The sequence below is a fragment of the Rhinopithecus roxellana genome, chromosome 2 (genome assembly GCF_007565055.1).
Source record: "Rhinopithecus roxellana isolate Shanxi Qingling chromosome 2, ASM756505v1, whole genome shotgun sequence".
NCBI classification, from domain to species: Eukaryota; Metazoa; Chordata; class Mammalia; order Primates; family Cercopithecidae; genus Rhinopithecus; species Rhinopithecus roxellana.
The window spans coordinates 128,888,290-128,909,111 of NC_044550.1; the positions used below are offsets into that span (position 1 = coordinate 128,888,290).

General features: G+C 35.6%; 1 protein-coding gene across 4 annotated transcripts in view; it reads left to right on the forward strand.

Annotated features, from left to right (window-relative positions):
* The window catches only part of CORIN (corin, serine peptidase), a 272,512-nt gene that overhangs the window by 64,909 nt on the left and 186,781 nt on the right, over positions 1-20,822 (forward strand). For all 4 annotated transcript variants that reach the window (XM_030919664.1, XM_030919673.1, XM_030919678.1 and 1 more), the window contains one exon: positions 1,856-2,056. In XM_030919664.1, the coding sequence (XP_030775524.1) occupies positions 1,856-2,056 (201 nt within the window). The remainder of the gene's footprint in view (positions 1-1,855; positions 2,057-20,822) is intronic.

Consider the following 20,822-nt stretch of genomic DNA (forward strand, 5'->3'; position numbering starts at 1 on the left):
AAGGGCCTATATATATATTCATTACAACCACATTAGCATAAATACCACCTTATGGAAAAAAATCTCTTTATGCCAAAAACAAGGAAGAGAGCAGTTAAATGGATGTAAGTAAAATTATAGGTAATTGATTAGTAAATTATTCTGTATGGATGAAATACATTTCCTATAGTAATTAAGCCTATCACATTTATTTTGATTAGGATAAATTGTAAATCATTTTGAAAATCAGTAAGAATTAAATGAATTCCTTCATTTTACCTACTGCATTTGACTTTTACTCATGATCACACAGACAGTTTGTGCATGTTACCTGCATTACATCATCATGATTTAGCTTTTATGTTTCAATGTTTTATTTAGAATCTTTTGGCAGAGGAAACTGTTGATCTCAGTTAGCTAGAAACAGCTGCTTTTCTATTTTTATTTGTAGTTAATGTTTTCCAAGTGTCAAGCATATGTAGAGAAATTTTTTCCATACACTGATACTAAACATTTTATTTATATTTCTTTTATTTTTAATGGTCCTTGGGACTATTTAGAAAAGTGAGAGCCAATTAGAGCATTCACTGTAAATGCTTTTAGAAAAGAAAATCTCCCTTGGGTATTTCTATGGATGGGTCAATATCACATTTATTTATTTTCATGGCATGCTCAAGTACAGTGCGATATTCTGGAAACAAAACCTGCTGTCTATTTTGACTGAGTTAAAAATACATGATCTCTTTCCAAGTTTTCAAAAGTTTCTTCCTTTGTCTTTAGGACAAAGGTGGTTTTCAATAATCTTAGGTTTGGTTCTTTGTTTTGTCAATGAATGGATACCTTGAGAAAGTGGCCAGTTGATAATCTTAGTTTAATGAGTATGGAAAACCAAACATCATATGTTCTCACTCGTAAGTGGGAGCTAAGCTATGAGGAGGCAAAGGCATAAGAATGACACAATGAACTTTGGGGACTCAGGGGGAAAGTGTGGAAAGAGGGTTAGGGATAAAAGACTACAAGTTGGGTGCAGTGTATACTGCTCACGGCATGTTCCAAACTTCGCGGGGTGCATGGGTGCATCAAAATCTCACAAATCACCACTAAGGAACTTACTCATGTTACCAAACACCACCTGTTTCCCAATAACCTATGGAAATAAAATTTTTTAAATGAATATTTCTTATTTCATATAGTTATATTTTTATTTTCTGGTCGAAGATGAAGATATTTTCTTCTTTTAGTTTGTGCTTTAGAGGTTTTTTGTTTTTGTTTTTTTTTGGTTCCTATGATGCAAGTTTTGATAAATGTATGAGCCCTCCTATTTTTTATTTGCGTATTATGCATAGTTTATGCATAGTTTACTGAAAATTAGTGCAAAATGTGGGAAATAAGCTGATGGCAAGCACCATTGTGTCCTTTGATGACAGATACAGTGAGTGATAGAGCACATGTCCTGGGTCCTGAGTAGCATACAATGACCGGTGAGATTAAGAAACTAAGGAAGCAGGAAGAAAATGCTGTAAGATTCACCACATTTTATTTGTGGTGAGTCTCGGGTGAGGTAGAATTGCCCTAAATTTTTGAAGCACCAGGAAACCTTGATAGGAGACTCAGTTTCCAAACCATTGGCTCATGAGAAAGCCATGTTTCATCACAGGGCTGTGTGATTTGTGGTAGAAAAGAAACTCTTGGTTTTGTGGTTGTCGACCCCAAAAAGGAGGTCATTGTTGTGGCTTTCATCTTTGTCTTTGTGTTTACCTGGTTAGAATGACATATGGGAAAGTAGCTCTAGAGTTTTCTTAATGTGTTTTAAAATAAATACTTCTAGTAATGTTTCAAACATAGGATTTTTTTTTGTTTTGTTTTTTTCTTTCAGGAACATTACAAAAGGTCTATTTTAAATCAAATGGGAGTGAACCTTTGGTCACTGATGGTGAAATCCAAGGGTCCGATGTTATTCTTACAAATACAATTTATAACCAGAGCACTGTGATTTCTACTGCACATCCCGACCAGCACATTCCAGCCTGGACTACGGATGCTTCTCTCCCAGGGGACCAAAGTCACAGGAATACAAGTAAGTCCAAAGGTGATACATGCTAGAGGCTTTTAATGTCCCACAAGTAGGTTTTTAAGTTCGATAACCAATCCTTTTAATTCACATCACTTACTGGTCACACAGGAAAATCTCCACTCAGTTTCCCGGTAAGCCTTGCTGAGTGCCCTATTCTGTTTGTTTGTTTGTTTGTTTGGTTAGACGAAGTCTTGCTCTTGTCACCCAGGCTGGAGTGCAGTGGTGCGATCTGAGCTCTCTGCAACCTCCATCTCCCGGGTTTAAGCAATTCTCGTGCCTCAACCTCTTGAGTAGCTGAGATTACAGGTGCCCTCCACCACACCTGGCTAATTTTTTTTTTTTTTTTTTTTTTGTAGTTTTGGTAGAGATGGGGTTTCACCATGTTGGCCAGGCTGGTCTCGAACTCCTGATCTCAAGTGATCCACCCACCTCAGCCTCCCAAAGTGCTGGGATTACAGGCGTGAGCCACTGCGCCCTGCCAAATGCCCTATTCTTAAACATGAAATGCCATCAGCCCAGATGTTCAGGTAGGAATGAGTAAGAAATGAAAATGTATCAATGCCATTCAATATTTCTGAGGTCTGAAAATTTACGCTGCTTGCCCCAATATAGTGGCATTGATTTTGTAGTGGTTCATCTGTGAAAGTTTGCGCTACAGTTTTGAAGTTTTTGAAGTTTTAAGTTACTTATTTTGAGTTAATAAGTAAGTTAAGTCACTGACTTTGTTGTTGGTCCCTTGCAGGAGGACCCATTCAATAACAGGATCCTGAGTGATTTAATGGGAGCTATCCCCCTATTTACTTTTTTTTTTTTTTGAGATGGAATCTCTCTCTGTCTCCTAGGCTGGAATGCAGTAGCACAATCTCAGCTCACTGCAACCTACGCTTCCTGGGTTCAAGCGATTCTCCTGCCTCAGCCTCCTGAGTAGCTGGGATTGCAGGCACGTGCCACCACGCCTAGCTAATTTTTGTATTTTTAGTAGAGACAGGGTTTCACCATGTTGGTCAGGCTGGTCTTGAACTCCTAACCTCATGATCCACCCGCCTTGGCCTCCCAAAGTGCTGGGATTACAGTCGTGAGCCACTGCACCCAGCCCCCTATTTACTTTTGAGGCATTCATGTTTTTTTTTTTTTTTTTTTTTTTTAATCTTGCTTCCTTTTTCACCTTCTATTATTGGCTGTAAAGTTTATTTTACATATTGGTGAATGACAAAAAAAAAAAAAATCACACCTTGAGAAAAATGGCATGTGCCAAACTCTTCTGCATGAGGACAAAGGGAAGGATTTGTTAGTTATTGCAGAAGAAGAGCTGGGAGAGAGAAAAGACAGAAAGTGTGGACATGGGGCATGATGAGATGATGAGAGGTGACAGATGACATGCTCTGGAATGTGACTCTACCTTTTGATAAAGTTACTGTGCTTCCAGAATACTCAGTGGGAGTGGATTTGTATGGAAAATGCCAAGAAGCTTCAGCTCTGATACAACCAATGCTAATAAAAAATAATCAGAGCACAGTACAGCCACTGCCAGAATTTTATCCATAGTTGTCTGGCCTCTTCATTTCTACTTTCTAAAACAAGGTTATGTGATTGAAAATTACACAAAGCCCATCCACCCATGATCATTGTCTTGGGTGTTTCTCTCTCTTTCATGAAAACCCACAAAGGGCTATCACATCTTAGGTCTGAGATGGCGTATTTATTTTTATTTTGAGCCAGGAAAGGAAGGATTAAGTTGACTTTTAGCTATCATAGTATATGTTTGCCAGTGTTTGAGGAAAAGCAGGATTATTCTATTTCTCCGACCCAAAAGAGACAGACAGTTTGGATTCCACTGTTTCACGGAGCACCTATAGGTATTAACTGTTTCTTGTGCATAGTGTTTATCATTGATTCATATGGATTTGGGTTCATTATCTGACAGTATTTTTGCAAACCAGAATTATGCCAAGTTAAATTTATTTTCCTCATGGGTTTAATTTTGAGGTTTTATTTTTCAGTCATGTCTTAAGCACTTCATTATTCTTAAGAACAGTGGTTTTCATCAGAAGCGCAGAAGCAATTTAAACAAAAACTCAGTCAAGTTAATGTGGTTGCAATTACAATTGTTATTTTCTTCTACTAAGTGCATTTGTCTTTATTTTGAAAGTTCCACTATTTGTTAAGATTCAAACAGGATTGACAAATACATGTCCTGAAGAGTAAAGAAACATGTGGCAGTTGTTGCTCAGATTGGAAGTTTGATAGAAGTCTGTCTGACTCATTTGCTCTTCCTATGGCTGGAACGTTGCTTGTGAATATGAGCATAAATAGGCATGTAGAAGAAATCCAGGTGAAATTAGAATGGTTAAATGGAGAAAGGCCAAAACCCTAGCATATGTGTCATTTTATGTTGTTAATGTACTTGACAGTTAGCATTAGTCTTTACTGTCTGGCCACATAGACTCAGTATACTGTCAATATCAACTAAAATTATTTATTGCAAGAAATTTGATAGTTTTCCATACATTTAAGTAATAGTGCAAGCCTGTGATTATAGAAGTTTTAGAGTTTTTAGGGAATGTTTGAATATTTTCTCTGTGATCCTTATAATTAACTGATGAAATACACTAGACAGGTAATAGCATACACCATTTTTTCGTGGTGTGAAATTGAGGTTTAGAGAAATTAGTTGATGTATCCAGTATCACTTGCCTAGCGATTAGTAGACATGAAATTTTGATTCAGATCTTAGGACTCTAAGATCAGTGCTCTTTCAAGTTTTTCATCATCATTTAATCTTACTGTTTTCTTTGCAGTAGCATTATTAAACAAATTTTAAGTTCTGGGAGAGAAGAAAGAGTAGACTTTTTTGTTGTTGTTTTTATTGCTGTATAGTCAATATGTAATAAAGTATTAGTTGAATGAGTAAATAAATGAACTATAGACATTTTAAATTTTAATACATGATTTATCACTTTTGCTAGAAGTGCCTGATCACACTTCTACTACTTGATGTGTATTTCACTAATTTTACTTAAAGTGTCATTTAATGTCTTAGATCTATATTAACACCTAGCAGAGGGTTTACTTTTATCCTCCTCTTTTATTATTCTCAAATTAAGATGTTATTTTCAATTCCTGGAATATATAAAAGCTATTTAAATACACTTCAGTCCAAAAATACAATGGTCAGACATTCTATTCTACCCAAATATCCTGGGTAGGAAAAGTACCAAGAAATAGTCTTTTCCTAAGACATTCTTCTTGAAGGTTCTTAATGTAATGCCAAGACATAGAATCCTGCATTTCGTAAAGCTTTAACCGGAATACCCCCTGTATTACACTGTGTAGCATAGTTAGGTTTTGTGAAAGTGAAATAAGCTTTATGTGATATCTAGTACTTCTGGAGTTAACATTAGTTACATTTTGAAAACAAATTATAATGTGAAACAGGAAAAGGCCCATAGTTAATGTTCATACTATGTTTTAGCAAGGAATTTTTCTAGGTTGTATTCTGTATCTGGGTTTTTATTTTCATCATTTTTTCCTTATGTATTTTATAGCTATTTAAATATATATTTAACTTTAAGGAAAGGGAAAACTTCTGCCAACCAAGACCTTTTGGGTAAAAGATAACATGGAACACAATAAAATAACCTAGTAACTCTGATAAGAAGTTCAAGTGACAAGAGAGTAAATTCATGTGCTGAAAGCTTAGAGTGTTCTGTTCTCTTATCACATCTTTGATAACTAGATCCTAAATCTTCTATTTCAGATGAAAATGCATTATCCCTCTCATGTACTTTTCTAGATATCTGCTTTTTTGAGATATAATTCATATACCATAAAACTCATTCTTTCAATGTGTACATTCAGCAATTTTCAAATATATCACAGTGTTGCATAACCATCACCACTGTCTAATTTTTGAATATTCTCATCATTGCAAAAACAAGTCATATTCCCTGCCCCCTATTTCCCCTTTCCCTCAACTCCTGGCCAAAACTAATCTAGTTTCAATCTCTATGGATTTTCTTATTCTGAAATTTTTATATGAAAAGCATCAGACAATATGTGGTCCTTTGTATCTGCCTTTTTTTATTTTGCATGATGCTTTCAGAATGCATCCATGATGTAGCATGTGTCAGTACTTCATTTCTTTTTAGTGCTGAATAATATTCTATCATGTGGCTGTATCACATTTTCTTTATCCAGTCATCCATTGTTAAAAATTAGGTTTGCATATACATTTTTTATATGAAAAGCATCAGACAATATGTGGTCCTTTGTATCTGCCTTCTTTTATTTTGCATGATGCTTTCAGAATGCATCCATAATGTAGCATGCGTCAGTACTTCATTTCTTTTTAGTGCTGAATAATATTCCATCATGTGGCTGTATCACATTTTCTTTATCCAGTCATCCATTGTTAAAAATTAGGGTTGCGTATACCTTTTTAAAAACTATTATCAATAATGCTTCTATGAATATTCATGTACAAGTTTTTGTGTGGAAATGTTTCCAGTTCTCTTGTGTTTATACCTAGAAATGGAATTGTGTTATTTCTCTGTTTCCTTACTTGTCTTCAGTCTAGTTGTTCTATCCATTATTGAAAGTGGGGTATTCAAGTCTCCAACTACTATTTCTTTTCTTTTTTTTTCTTTCTTTTTTCTTTCTTTTTTTTTTTTTTTTTGAGATGGAGTCTTGCTCTGTTGCCCAAGCTGGAGTGCAGTGCACGATCTCAGTTCACTGCAACCTTTGCCTCCTGGGTTCAGGCGATTCTCCTGCCTTAGTCTCCTGAGTAGCTGGGATTACAAGCACACTCCACCATGCCCAGCTAATTTTTGTATTTTTAGTAGAGACAGGGTTTTGCCATGTTGGCCAGTCTGGTCTTGAACTCCTGACCTCAAGTGATCAGCCCACCTTGGCCTCCCAAAGTGCTGAGATTACAGGATGAGCCATTACGCCTGGCCTTCTTTCAGTTCTATCAACTTTTTGCTTCAGATATTTTGATGGTCTGTCATTAGGTGTGTAAATGTTTACAGCTGTTGTATCTTCTTGCTATTTTGAAACTTTTATTAATATATAATGTCCTTCTTTATTTATTCTACCCATTTTTGATTTTTTTTTTTTTTTTTTGAGACAGAGTCTTGCTTTCTTGCCCAGGCTGGAGTGCAGTGGCCTGATCTCGGCCTACTATAACCTCTGCCTTCTAGGTTCATGCGATTCTCCTGCCTCAGCCTCCTGAGTAGCTGGGACTACAGGTGCACGCCTCCATGCCTGGCTAATTTTTGTATTTTTAGTAGAGACAGGGTTTCACCATGTTGGTCAGGATGGTCTTGATCTCCTGATCTTGGCCTCCCAAAGTGCTGGGATCACAGGAGTGAGCCACTGTGCCCGGCCACCATTGTTGATTTAAAGCCTATTTTGTTGATACTGATTTTCCTTAACGTATTATGGAGTTATATCCTTATAAACCCATTGTAACTTGAAACTGTTGTAAGTAAAAAATACATTTAATAAGTCGAACCTATAGAGCATTGTAGCTTAGCTTAGCCTTCACCTTAAATGTGCTCAGGACATTTATATTAGCCTACAGTTGGACAAATCATCTAATACAAACCCTATTTTATAATAACATATTGGACAGCTCACGTATTTTATTGTATACCTTACTGAAAGAGAAAAACAGAATCGTTACATGAGTACTCAAAATACAGTTTCTATTAAATGTGTGTCACTTTTGCACAATTGTAAAGTTGAAAAATTATAAAAGTCAAACCATCATAAGTGAGTCATCCCACTATCTTCTTTTGGTTACTATTTGCAGGGAATATTTTTATCTATCCTTTCACTTTCAACCTATTTGTGTCTTTGAATCTAAAGTGAGTCTGTGGTAGACAGTATATAGCTGGATTATGGTTTTATCCATTCTGCCAATCTCTGTCTTTTGATTGAAAAAAATTAATCCATTAATATTTAAAGTAATTACTGATGACAGACCTACTTCTGTCATTTTGCTATTTGTTTTTATATACCTTATAGCTTTTTTTCATCCCTTATTTCCTGGATCATTGCCTTCTTTTGTGTTTAGTTTTTTTTTTTTTTTTTAATATTGAAACATTTAAATTCCTTTCTCATTTCCTTTGTCATATATATATATATATATATATATATATATATATCTCAAAGCACATATATATATTCTATAGCTATTTTATTTATGGTTACCATTGGGATCACATTTAACATCCTAAAGTGATAGCACTCTAACTTGAATTTATTTATTTATTTATTTGAGACAGAGTCTTTCTCTGTCACCTAGGCTGGAGTGCAGTGGCACGATCTCGGCTCACTGCAAGCTCCACCTCCTGGGTTCACGCCATTCTCCTGCCTCAGCTTCCCAAGTAGCTGGGACTAGGGGTGCCTGCCACCAGACCTGGCTAATTTTTTGTATTTTTAGTAGAGATAGGGTTTCACCATGTTAGCCAGGATGGTCTTGATCTCCTGACCTCGTGATCCACCCGCCTCGGCCTCCCAAAGTGCTGGGATTACAGACGTGAGCCACCGTGCCCAACCTCTAACTTGAATTTATACTAGTTTAACTTCAATAACAAACAAAAACTCTGTTCCTTTAACTGCCCTGTCCCACCTTTGAAACTTTCAAACATTCGATAGAATCCAGAGTTCCAAAATAGTTACATCAGACAGATTCTGCCAGTGCAGTTGTTGTCTAGGTGGGGAGACAGAGTGCTGGTGTTTTCTGTTCCACCATCTTCCCAGATGCTCTCTAGTAAAAAAATTTAACTTTGACAGTTTTCTTCCCAGTATTTTCACTGTTTTTATGGAGCAGTAGATTTTTGGAGGATCTTACTTTGCCATTCTGGGAGTATTTCCTACTCCTCAATTGTTTTTTACCTTACTTATTCACTCTGATTCCTTCTTTCTCATTTCCTCCAATATGAGGAGTTGATTTTTCTCTTTCTCTTTTATATAATGTATGAGTGTGATTCTGTTATATATGTTGTTTGTAATTGAAGTTATTTCCCATTTTTGCATAAATTCCTTCATTTCTTCTCCTTCTGCCTAAGAAGAACCTAATAACAGCCAAATGTGTATGATTTTATAGTTTTCTCCATCCTTTTGCAATCTCATTTAAACATGTACACATACAAAATTTAATATTTTATATTATCCCATACAAAATTTAATCCATTAATATTTGAAGTAATTACTGATGACAGACCTACTTCTGTCATTTTGCTATTTGGATAATATTCACATAGAGGATTTGGGTAATTGTTTTTATTACTTTTTTTTTCACAAAATATCTTTCCCATCCAAGAATACTTCAAGTTAATATCTTCAAGGCAAAAGCTTAATTCTAATCTATTGTTATAATGACTAAATAGTATTCCATGTTGTCATTATACCATAATTTATTTCAACCATTTCCCCAGTAATGGGAATTCACTTTATATCCAGCTTTTTCTCCCTCAATGAACTACATAGTCTTCTTTCTGAAGAAAAAATGATTTGGATGATGACCATGATACTGTCTAAATTGCAGTGATTTATTTACATTGATAACTAGACATGGACAGAAATGCCCTAAACTCATACCCAAAAGTTACTGGGTGTAGAAAGCTTATGCACCAATTCAAAACCCTTAGGTTATTCTTTCTTCTTAGTTTTATGTTTTTAACATGAGATGTTTTCATTAGCTTTAACATGAGCTCTACAAGAATATGCAGCTGGCTGGGCATGGTGGCTCATGCCTATAATCCTAGCACTTTGGGAGGCTGAGGCAGGTGGATCACCTGAGGTCAAGAGTTTGGGACCAGCCTGGCCAACATGGTGAAACCTTGTCTCTACTAAAAATACAAAAATTAGCCAGGCGTGGTGGCATGTGCCTATAATCCCAGCTACTCAGGAGGCTGAGGTAGGAGAATCGTTTGAACCTGGGGGTGGAGGTTGCAGTGAGCCGAGATCACACCACTTCACTCCAGCCTGGGCAAAACAGCAAAACTCCACTCAAAATATATATATGCAGCTAAGAGGATCAGAGCAGGTCTTGGAGTTTTACCTGGATTACTACTCATCAGGCAACTATCCAAGTGGAGAGTTTGAGAAAGGGAGTCTAACTAGACATCTGAAATCCAGTAAGTCTCTTACCTGTTAAGGAATGTTGGCCAGGCTGGTCTCAAACTCCTGACCCCGAGTGATCCTCCTGCCTCAGCCTCTCAAAGTACTGGGAATACAGGCGTGAGCCTCCATGCCCGACTTATAATCATAATTTTATAATAGGGACAAGCGTAAATAATATCTTGAAATGTTTGTGACAACTCTATATTGATGCAAATATCTATGCTTTCTAATTTTTTCTATAGTTGTTGCCTACAGTAGCAATTTAATTATACTAAATTTCAGTTGGGTGTTATTGGAAATAGAGATGTTATTTTTTTCCCATACAAATTCATAGACAGCCTAAATTTTATGTAGGGGCCATTGATTCTTTGGATTCTGATTATGGGCACCTGCTCTAGAGGAAAAAAATATTTTGTTGGTACCTTGGAGGGTCTGAGGTCTGCCTAAGCTGCTTCTCAAGGTCTTAGTGATGTTCTAAAAATCACTGTAGTCATGACCCCTAGATGCCATTCCCACGTGCTCTGGTGGACACTAGTGTTAGACCTCATTGTTCAAGTCCAGTTGGTTTCTCTCCTCTATATATTAAATCACATCTTTTATGTTTAAAAAACAGTTATGAGATTCAGACATGGACTTCTGGCTAACAGCAACATCTAAGCAAGAATGAGTGCAATATTTAAGTAATTGTTGCATGCTTGTTTGGTTGTTAGCATTCTAGTAAAGACTTGCACAATTCTAGAGGGAGAAAAGTAGCTCGAATGTAAGAATGGACTCTCTTTTTCTCTTTTCCCTGATTTCCTTCCCTTCCTCCTCATTCCATCTTTAGACGATTCTTTCCCTAGCATGTATTGGGATCCTCCCGGAAAGAGCAAATTCAGTCATCTTGCAGAACTGGGCTTCTGAAAGCAGTAATGGAACAGTGACTGTTTTACTCTCTTTTGGGTACAGTACTAGATTTCCTTTTTCAAAGATGTCTTGGCAAGACTCCTGACCCTCTCTCCTAAATGAATCCTGCAATATCCCCCAGGTGACAAATGCCCCCAAAGCTTATATGTCATATGAATACAGATAGCAAGTGAGGGTCAGAGTTAAACAGTCACATCAAAAGAGCTTGTGGCCCAAATTTTTTCTCTGCAGCTTCATTATCACAATTTCCTCTTTAGGAAGAACAGCCCATTACCCTTGATTCACAGAGAGAAAAAAAGGAAAACAAACAAAACAGTAGCATGTTAACAGCATTGCAAAAACAATTCTAGTCAAGCTCAATGACAAAATGATCTTTTAAAAGTCAAAGGCTCAGATGAAAGTCAAAACAAAATTCAAAAAAACAGAAAAACCTAAACTGTGTAATTTACTTTTATCTCTGGTTCTGAAAGAAAAATTGGCACTTTACGTAATCTTTTGCCTGAATTATTCAATTTGTTGACTGTCTCAGGTTTTTGGTATTTGTATTATTTTGTGTTGAGAGCAAAAAACCCATCAGTGGGAATCTTGTTTGCTATACTTGTGCCTTTGGAAAATATGCCTTTTCACTTGTAGCTGAAATGATTAGGGTAATGAATTTTCCAAACCAAAAGCTTTACATCTGTTCAATTTGGTGCAATCCACTTCTTGTGTTTCAGTGTTAACACATTTTGTTCTTCTATTTTGCTGCTCTGGATCATTAATCTAATATTCACATGTGGTGTTTGATTTTTTTTTTTTTTTCAAGATGGAGTCTTGCTCTGTCTGCCAGGCTGGAGTGCTGTGGCACAATCTTGGCTCACTGCAACCTCCACCTCCTGAGTTCAAGCGATTCTCCTGCCTCAGCCTCCTGAGTAGCTGGGATTACAGGTGTGCGCCACCACGCCTAGCTAATTTTTGTATTTTTAGTAGAGATGGGGTTTCGTCATGTTGGCTAGACTGGTCTTGAACTCCTGACCTCTTGATCTGCCCGCCTCGACCTCCCAAAGTGCTGGGATTACAGGCGTGAGCCACCGCGCCTGGCCAGGGTTTGAATGAATAAGACTTATGGTATAGTACCTGTTTATAATTATATTAAGCTGTGTAAACCCATTCTGATGCCTGTGTACTTTTCTAAATTGTATGAGATGTCTCAAATTTTAGAGAATCTAGGTTAATATTCTGTGAAGCACCAAATCAGCAGCTATTTATTGGATGTCATACTCTGGGTTTTTGCAGTATGGACTATAAAGATAGATAAGACAGAGGTCCTGTCCCCAAGCAGCCAGTTATCTACTAACTGCCTTGCAACATGAGCATATTCTTATAACTTGAGAAATAAAGTGAGAAATTTTATAAGACAGGCTTAGAAAGCAAACATGATCGATTTCAATTCTTTTTATTTTTCTAAAAGATAACATTGCTAATTCATACCATTTTAATTCTATAATGCAACATTTTTTTCATAAAGTTTTCTTTACAAGGACAAAAAATGTATTTTAATTTAAAGGTCTATCTTGGAACTTCTATTTTTAAACAGATTAAACTGCTTCATTTTAAAATTTAATAATTATCTTGAATCAGTTGAACAGAGCCTTTAGTTTTCAATTTTGTCTGTAGAGTATGGGAAGGCCAACATTGCTGTTGCTGGTATTAATGGGAATGTTAACACCTCAGGAAGTAGGAGATATAAAATTTTGTAATTTTCTCACTGGAATTGCCTCCAAATTCCTCCATTGTTTTTTAAGTAACCAAGCTCAGAGAGTTTGTTTTGTTGTGGCTATATGTTTGTAGATGTGCACTCAACATAATCCTCTAGAATGTGCATTTCAGGAGACTGATTTATGATGTCCTGATGGCTGTTAAGCCACAGTAACTATGTTACCATATAATGTGTCCTTTAAAGTAAACGAACAATTTTTAAAATGAATAATATGGGAGGTTGCTGTGGGAAAGAAATGAAGATCTGGTCGGGTGTGGTGGCTCATGCCACACCCAGCAACTTGAGCCTGGGAGGCTGAAGTTCAAGTGAGCTGAGATCTCACCATTGCACTCTAGTCTGGGCAACAGAGTGAGACCTTGACTCAAAAAAAAAAAAAAAAAAAAAAAAATCAAAAAATCCTAGCACTTTGGGAGGCTGAGGTGGGTGGATTGCTTGAATTCAGGAGTTTGAGACCAGCCTGGCCAACATGGCAAAACCCCATCTCTACAAAAAATACAAATAGTCGGGCATGGTGAGGAGTGCCTGTAGTCCCAGCTACTCGGGAGGCTGAGGTGGGAGAAGCACTTGCGCCTGGGAGATTGAGGTTGAAGTGAGCCGAGATCTTACCATTGCACTCCAGCCTGGGCAATGGAGTGAAATCTTGACTCAAAAAATCCCCCAAAGCAAAAGACAAAACCCCAAATCCATAGAAATTGAAACCTTACATCTAAAGTTTTTTTCTAGAGTTTCTCTAGCTTGTTCTAGAGATTGGGTAATGGCCAAACAATCATATCATGACCAATCATGAGAAGCAGTGAAGCAGAAAATACCTGGGGACACATCAAACACCATCAACCTCCCCGTAGAGTTGGCCCTACCGGTGCCAATTTTCTCCCTCTTCAGCTGAGCTTCTGTGTCTTCCCTCTATCCACTCTCAGCACCTTCCCTCTGAAGATCTGTTTAAAGCATGCCGGTTATTAAGAAAATGTGGCACATATACACCATGGAATGCTATGCAGCCATAAAAAAGGATGAGTTCATGTCCTTTATAGGGACATGGATGAAGCTGGAAACTATCATTCTCAACAAACTATTGCAAGAGCAGAAAACCAAACACTGCTTGTTCTCACTCATAGGTGGGAATTGAACAATGAGAACACTTGGACACAGGAAGGGGAACATCACACTCTGGGGCCTGTCATGGGGTGGGAGGAGGGGGGAGGGATAGCATTAGGAGATATACCTAATGTAAATGACGAGTTAATGGATGCAGCACACCAACATGGCACATGTATACGTATGTAACAAACCTGCACGTTGTGCATATGTACCCTAGAACTTAAAGTATAAAAAAAGAGAAAGATAATAAATGAGGCAATTCTTAAAAACAAAACAAAACAAAACAAAAAACATGCCAGTCATCTCAGTTCCTCCAGGGGTGCTGTTCCACTTGTATGCGTCTAGTCGGCCATCTTGACCTCTCTTTAATTTCTTTATTGTTAAAGAGAAAACATGAAATCTAACTTCTTAAGAAAGTTTTGAGTACACATTACACTTGTTAATGTGCCCATTGTTGTACAGCAGATCCCCAAAACTTTTTCATTTTGCACACCTGAAACTCTATACCCATTGGTTAGCAACTCCTCATTTCCCCTTCTGCCCAACCTCTGGCAACCATCATTCCACTTTCTGCTTCTATGAGTTTGACTATGTTTGATACTTTAGGTAAGTGGAATCATGCAGTATTTGCCCTTTTGTGACTGGCTTATTTTACTTAGCATAATGTCCTCAAGTTTCCTGCATACCGTATGATATGACAGAATTTCCTTCTTTGTTGAGGTTGCTGCTGCTTTTATAGAAGAAGCCACTGCAAGATTTGTCAGTGGAGCCAGTCTAACAGTCTGGCACATGGTAAGAACTCAGAAAATACTAGCCAGAAAGGTTAGGAGGAGTCTACTTGCTCCCTTTCCCCCTTTGCTTTGACCCATGTACTACAATTTCTCTTTCGTGCTGACTCCCACATCCCTCACCAAAAAACAAGCCAGACTTATGACAGAGAAGCTGGTCACATTTTTTAGTTTATTTTAAAAGCTTTTTTTAAAAATAATAATTTTATTATTTATCAGAATTATGTATCTACTATTTAAGCAATATAGAAAACTAGAAGCATAAAGCAAGAAGGAAAAAAATCATTCCAAATTACCCTACCCAGAAAGAAACCATGTTTAATTAATATGAACTAAACATCCTTCCACACCTGGGAGTGTTTTATCTTTTAGCGATTAATAATAAATATAAAAGGTAAATATACCTTTTATCTTTCAAATCAATGAACCTGGTTTAAATAAATATATATACCTAGGTATATATTTATATACTAAACATACCTAGAAGGTATATTTATTAGAAGATAAAAGTTATATTTATTAAAAGAAAGAAATGGCATGTCTTATGTGTATTTTAAGGAGACTAGAAGTTCATTTTAAATGTTTCCTTTTGAGTATGTAGAACATGCCTTTCCTTACGATCTTATTCTCCATAAAATCTTCCTTTGCAGAGTCAGAGAGTAAAAAGGTAAACAGTTGCTCAACTTGATTCTGACTTATGATAGATTTTAAGTTTAGAGGATTCTGAGTTAGAGAGGGTTATCTAAATGAGCCTTTTACAAACACATTAAGGACCACAATACCCAGCTGGCATAATCCAGGTTTTTGTATGCAAACCTGCCCTGTTAGTACTAGAATTCATTACTCCCATATTCAAATCTTAATTATTACTAAATGAGATTCCCAATAAACTACATAGGGCTGAAAGGCCACTGAGATCTCATCACCTTCATAAGTGGTGAAATTTAAAACAAACCACTAGTGAGGCAGTGGATTTTATAATAAATCTTTTCCTTATTGAACATATTGCTCCAGTAAGTAATTTTTTATACTCTCATCATTGTAGAATTTATTTTTATCATTGTTGGCATGAAAAACAAATAATTTCTATATGTGTTAAATTTTGGCTAAATATGTAAAATGTATTCTAATTCCAAATTCTTTTTAAAAAATATTCTATAGCACTAAGTGCCTTTGTATAATAGAGACTCAATACGTATTTTTAAATGACTAATGTTTTAAAATGCTTACTTTTTAAAAAAATTATAACTCCCAGCATTGTTTTATTGTACAAGTAAGCAAAACTAAGTAATTCAACTTTGAATTTTCTTCCTATATAAATGAGTAACTATTCCCTTTATACATGGATGCATTATATAATCCAGAAGAAAAAAGCAGAATGAAAGCTTACTTTGGGTCTTTGCCTCAATTTTCCTACCTACGTAACATGGATACAAATTTCTCCCCTGTCTAGTTCACAGAGTTTTTGTAAGTCACGAATGAGATAATAATAATAGCAAAAACTTCTGTATCACATACTATGTGCTGGACATTGTATAAACATTGTTTTATCTTTATAATAAACCCATTACACAGTTATTATTATTTCCATTTCACAGATAAGGAAACTGATAAACAGAGGAGTTCAATAACTTGCCAAAGGCCACATAAATATAAAATAGTAAGCCAGGATTTTGAATCAGACTGTGGAAACACCATACTATATACAGAAAAGTGTTTAACAAACTTGAAGACACTATATGCATTTTAATTATTGTTATTATTCAATCATTCATAATTCTAGGATGGATGATTTTATGGGGCAAGGTGTAGTTCTTTCACAATTTATAAAAAAATGCCTGACAGATGCTGCTACAGCTGCAATGTTAAATCTCATGTAATTCTATGGAATGTGAATAATTGATTTACAAAAAAAATTGACCCCTCACTGTGTTAAAGCATTGTCACAGTAAGTAGTTTCTTGAATGAATGAATTGCAACTTGTTATGAGCCTTTACTTATGATTTAAACATCTTAAAACCAAGTATGAATGTGAATTTAGTAATAAGATAGAGACAATTACATATATACATATATGTAATGTGAAAACTTGAAGCTTGGCAAAATACATCACCAAGAGAATCAGGGTTGCATTAGAAAACGTTTAGTCTAGAATATATACAATTATATAGAAAATAAACTCCCAAACCTCGTATTTCTCTTGACAAGAATAGCTAGCTTTTACTTAACTCTGATAATTTACATGGCATTGCACAAAATAGTTACATATTTTTGTATAACTTAGCAAGACATTGGCTTAACTGTGCCTTCACTATGTCTGTAAAGACTTTTTACAAATGTTATAAATCACTCATTAAGAAAATGTGTTTTTTGTTTCCTGATTTTCTCTTATGAGAAGTAGAATAGTTACTATGTTTAGGTTTGGTTTACAGTTAGTTAAGACCTGAATAGAAAATCAAATACCACATGTTTTCACTTATCAGTGGGAGCTAAATGATGAGAACACATGGACACACAGAGGGAAACAACACACACTGGGGTCTGTCAGAGGGTGGAGGGTGGGAGGAGGGAGAGAATCAGGAAAAATAACTAATGGATACTAGGTTTAATACTTGGGTGACAAAATAATCTGTACAAAAACCCCCATGACACAAGTTTATCTATGTAATATACCTGCACATGTACCCATGAACTTTTATAAAAGTTAAAAAAAAAAAGAAGCTTAAATCTTTATAGACACAAAACTGTCTCCAGTTTTGTGTTTTCTCTTAGCTTACTGTAACCCTCTTACGGATCTTCCTAAGTACGCAATATACTTTCAAATTGGTTTTTCCCAGAAATCATTCTGGCAAAATGTTTCTTCTTAGGTGAATTATCTAGAATAGAGAATGACCTTCATTATTCCACTCTGCTGATGTAGTCCTGACCCGAGTTGACTTCCTTCCTGGTACAGCCAGGAGTAGGCACCCAAAATTTCCAGTCTAATTGGTCCCTCTTGTGAGGGCTCATAACCCATTTTTTCCCAATGCAAAATGCTGCCTTTATTTACACGAAATATGAAAAAAGTTGTTGTAATATCACTTGGATCTCTTTTTATTTTTTAACCTCAAATAATTTTTGGGGGGTGAGTACACTTAAATATCTACTTTCTTAGCAATTTTCAAAGTGTACAGGGCATTATTATTAACTATAGTCACCATGCTATACAATAGGCTGCTTGATCTTACTTCTCCTGTCTAACTGAAATTTTGGATCATTTGACCAACATATCGCAATCCTCACCCTTACAGCCCTAGTACATGGTAACCATCATTTTACTCTCTGCTTCTATGAGTTCAACTTTTTAAGATTCCACATGTAAGTGAAATCATGTGGTTTTTGTTTTTTGGTGCTTAGTTGATTTCACTTAACAGAATGTTCTCTAGGTTCATCCATCTTGTCATAAATGACAAAATTGCCTTCTTTTTAAAAGCCAGATAGTATTTCATTATGCATATATACTACATGTTCTTTATCCATTCATCCATTGACAGACATTTTTGTTGACTCCATATCTTCGTTATTGTGAATAATGCTGCAGTGAACATGGGAGTATAGATTTCTCTTCAACACTTTGATTTTACATCCTTTGGATATACAGCCAGTAATGGGGTTGTTGGATCATTTTGTAATTCTATTTTTATTTTTTGGAAGAAATGTCCATGCTGTCTTCTATAATGGCTATACTCATTTACAACCCTATCAACAGTGTGCAAGTGCTCCCTTTTCTCCACATCCTCACCAGCACTTATTTTCTGTTTCTTCATTTTTTGTTTTTGTTTTAGTAATAGCCATCCTAACAAGTATGAGGTAATAACTCATTGTGGTTTTAATTTGCATTTCTCTGACGGCTAGAGATGTTGAAACTTTTTTTCATATACCTGTTGGCCATTTGTATGTATTTTTTTGAGAAATGTCTATTTAGGGCCTTTTCCCACTTTTAAATTTAGTTATTGTTTCTCAACTACTAAATAAAATTCCTTTTGTATTTTGAATATTAACCCTTTATCAGATGTATGGTTTGCAAATATTTTCTCCCATTTTGTAAGTTATTTCTTTGCTGTGTTGACTCTTTCCTGTGCAGAATCTTTTTAGTTTGATGTAATCCCCTTTGTCTATTTATACTTTTGTTGCCCTTGCCATTGGGATCATATTCAAAAAATTATGAACCAGACCAGTGTCACTGGGCTTTCCCCCTATGTATTCTTCTAGTAGTTTTATAGTTTTAGGTTTTCAATGAAAGTTTTTAATTCATTTTGAGTTAATTTTTTGTATGGTGTAAAATAAAAGGCCAATCTCATTCTTCTAAATCTTTATATCCAGTTTTTTCAACACTATTTATTGAAGAGACTATTGTTTCCTCATTGTGTATTCTTGGCATCTTTGTTGAAAATCAATTGACCATCAGTGTGTGGATTTATTTCTGGATTCTTCATTTGATTACATTGGTTTATATGTTTATATGCTAATATCATACTTTTTTGATTACTATAGCTTTGTAGTGTATTTGGAAATCAAGTAGTGTGAAACCTTCAGTTTTCTTTTTGCTCAATATATATATATATATATATATATATATATATATTGGTTATTTGTTTTTTGTGTGTTTCCATATGACTTCTAGGATATTTGTATTTCTTTGAAAAATGTTATTAGAATTATAATAGGGATTGCACTGAATCTGTAGATCACTTTGCATAGTATGAATATTTTAATGAGATTAATTCTTCCAAACCATGAATACAGGATATTTTTCTATTTATTTGTGTTTCCTTTAACTTTTTTCATCAGTGCTTCATCATTTTCAGTGTAAGATCTTTCACCTCCTTGGTTAAATTTATTCCTAAGTATTTTTTTTTTTTGTAGCTGTTGTAAAGATGATTGTTTTCTTGATTTCTTTTTTTATACAGTTTGTTGTTAATGTATAAAAGCAGAACTGGTTTATTTTTATTTTTAATTTAATTTTATTTTTCTCTCCTTCATTTCTGATTGAAACAACTGATTTTTTATGTTGATTTTGAAAATACTACTTTTACTACTTTTCTGAATGTGCTTATTCTAACAGGTTTCCTTGTGGAATCTTTAGGCTTTTCTAAATATAAGATCATGTTGTTGCAAACAGAGATCATTTAACTTCTTTCTTTCCAATTTGATTGCCTTTTATTTCTTTCTCTTGCTTAATTGCTCTGGTTAGGACTTCTAGTACTATGTTGACTAGTGGTGGCAAGAGCAGGCATCCTTGTTCTCTTCCTGATCTTAGAGGATGGCTTTTCTCTTTTCCCATTGCATATGTTGTTAGCTGTGGATTTGTGGTAGATGGCCTTTATTGTGTTGAAGTACATTTCTTCTATACCTAATTTGTTGAAGGTCTTACCGTGAAAGGATGTTTAATTTTCTCAAGTATTTTTTCTGTCTTTTGAGATGGTCATATGGTTGTCTTTCATTCTGTTAAGGTGATGTATCACATTTATTAATTTGTGTATGTTGAAACATCCTTGCATCCCAGATATAAATTCCACTTGATCATAGTAAATGATCTTTTGAATGTGCTGGTTGAATTTGGTTTGCCAGCATTTTGTTGAGGATTTTTGTATCTATATTCATCAAAGTTAGTAACTTGTAATTTTCTTCTCTTGTAGTGTCTTCGTCTGGCTTTGGTATCAGGGCAATGCTGGCTTTGTAAAATGTGTTTACAAATATTCGTTTTTCTTCAGTTTTTTGGAAGAGTTTGAAAAGAATTGGTATTAGTTCTTTAAATGTTCTGTGGAATTAATAGTGAAGCCGTCAGGTCCTGGGCTTTTCTGTGATGGAAGACTTTTTATTACTGGTTCTTTCACTCATGTCAGTGAGAAGAGACCACCAAACAGGCTTTGTGTGAGCAACAAGGCTGTTTGTTTCACCTGGGTGCAGGTGGGCTGAGTCCAAAAAGAGAGTCAGCGAAGGGAGATGGGATGGAGCCGCTTTATAAGATTTGGGTGGGTAGTGGAAAATTCCAGTCAAAGGGGGTTGTTCTCCGGAGGGCAGGGGTGGGAGTCACAAGGTGCCCAGT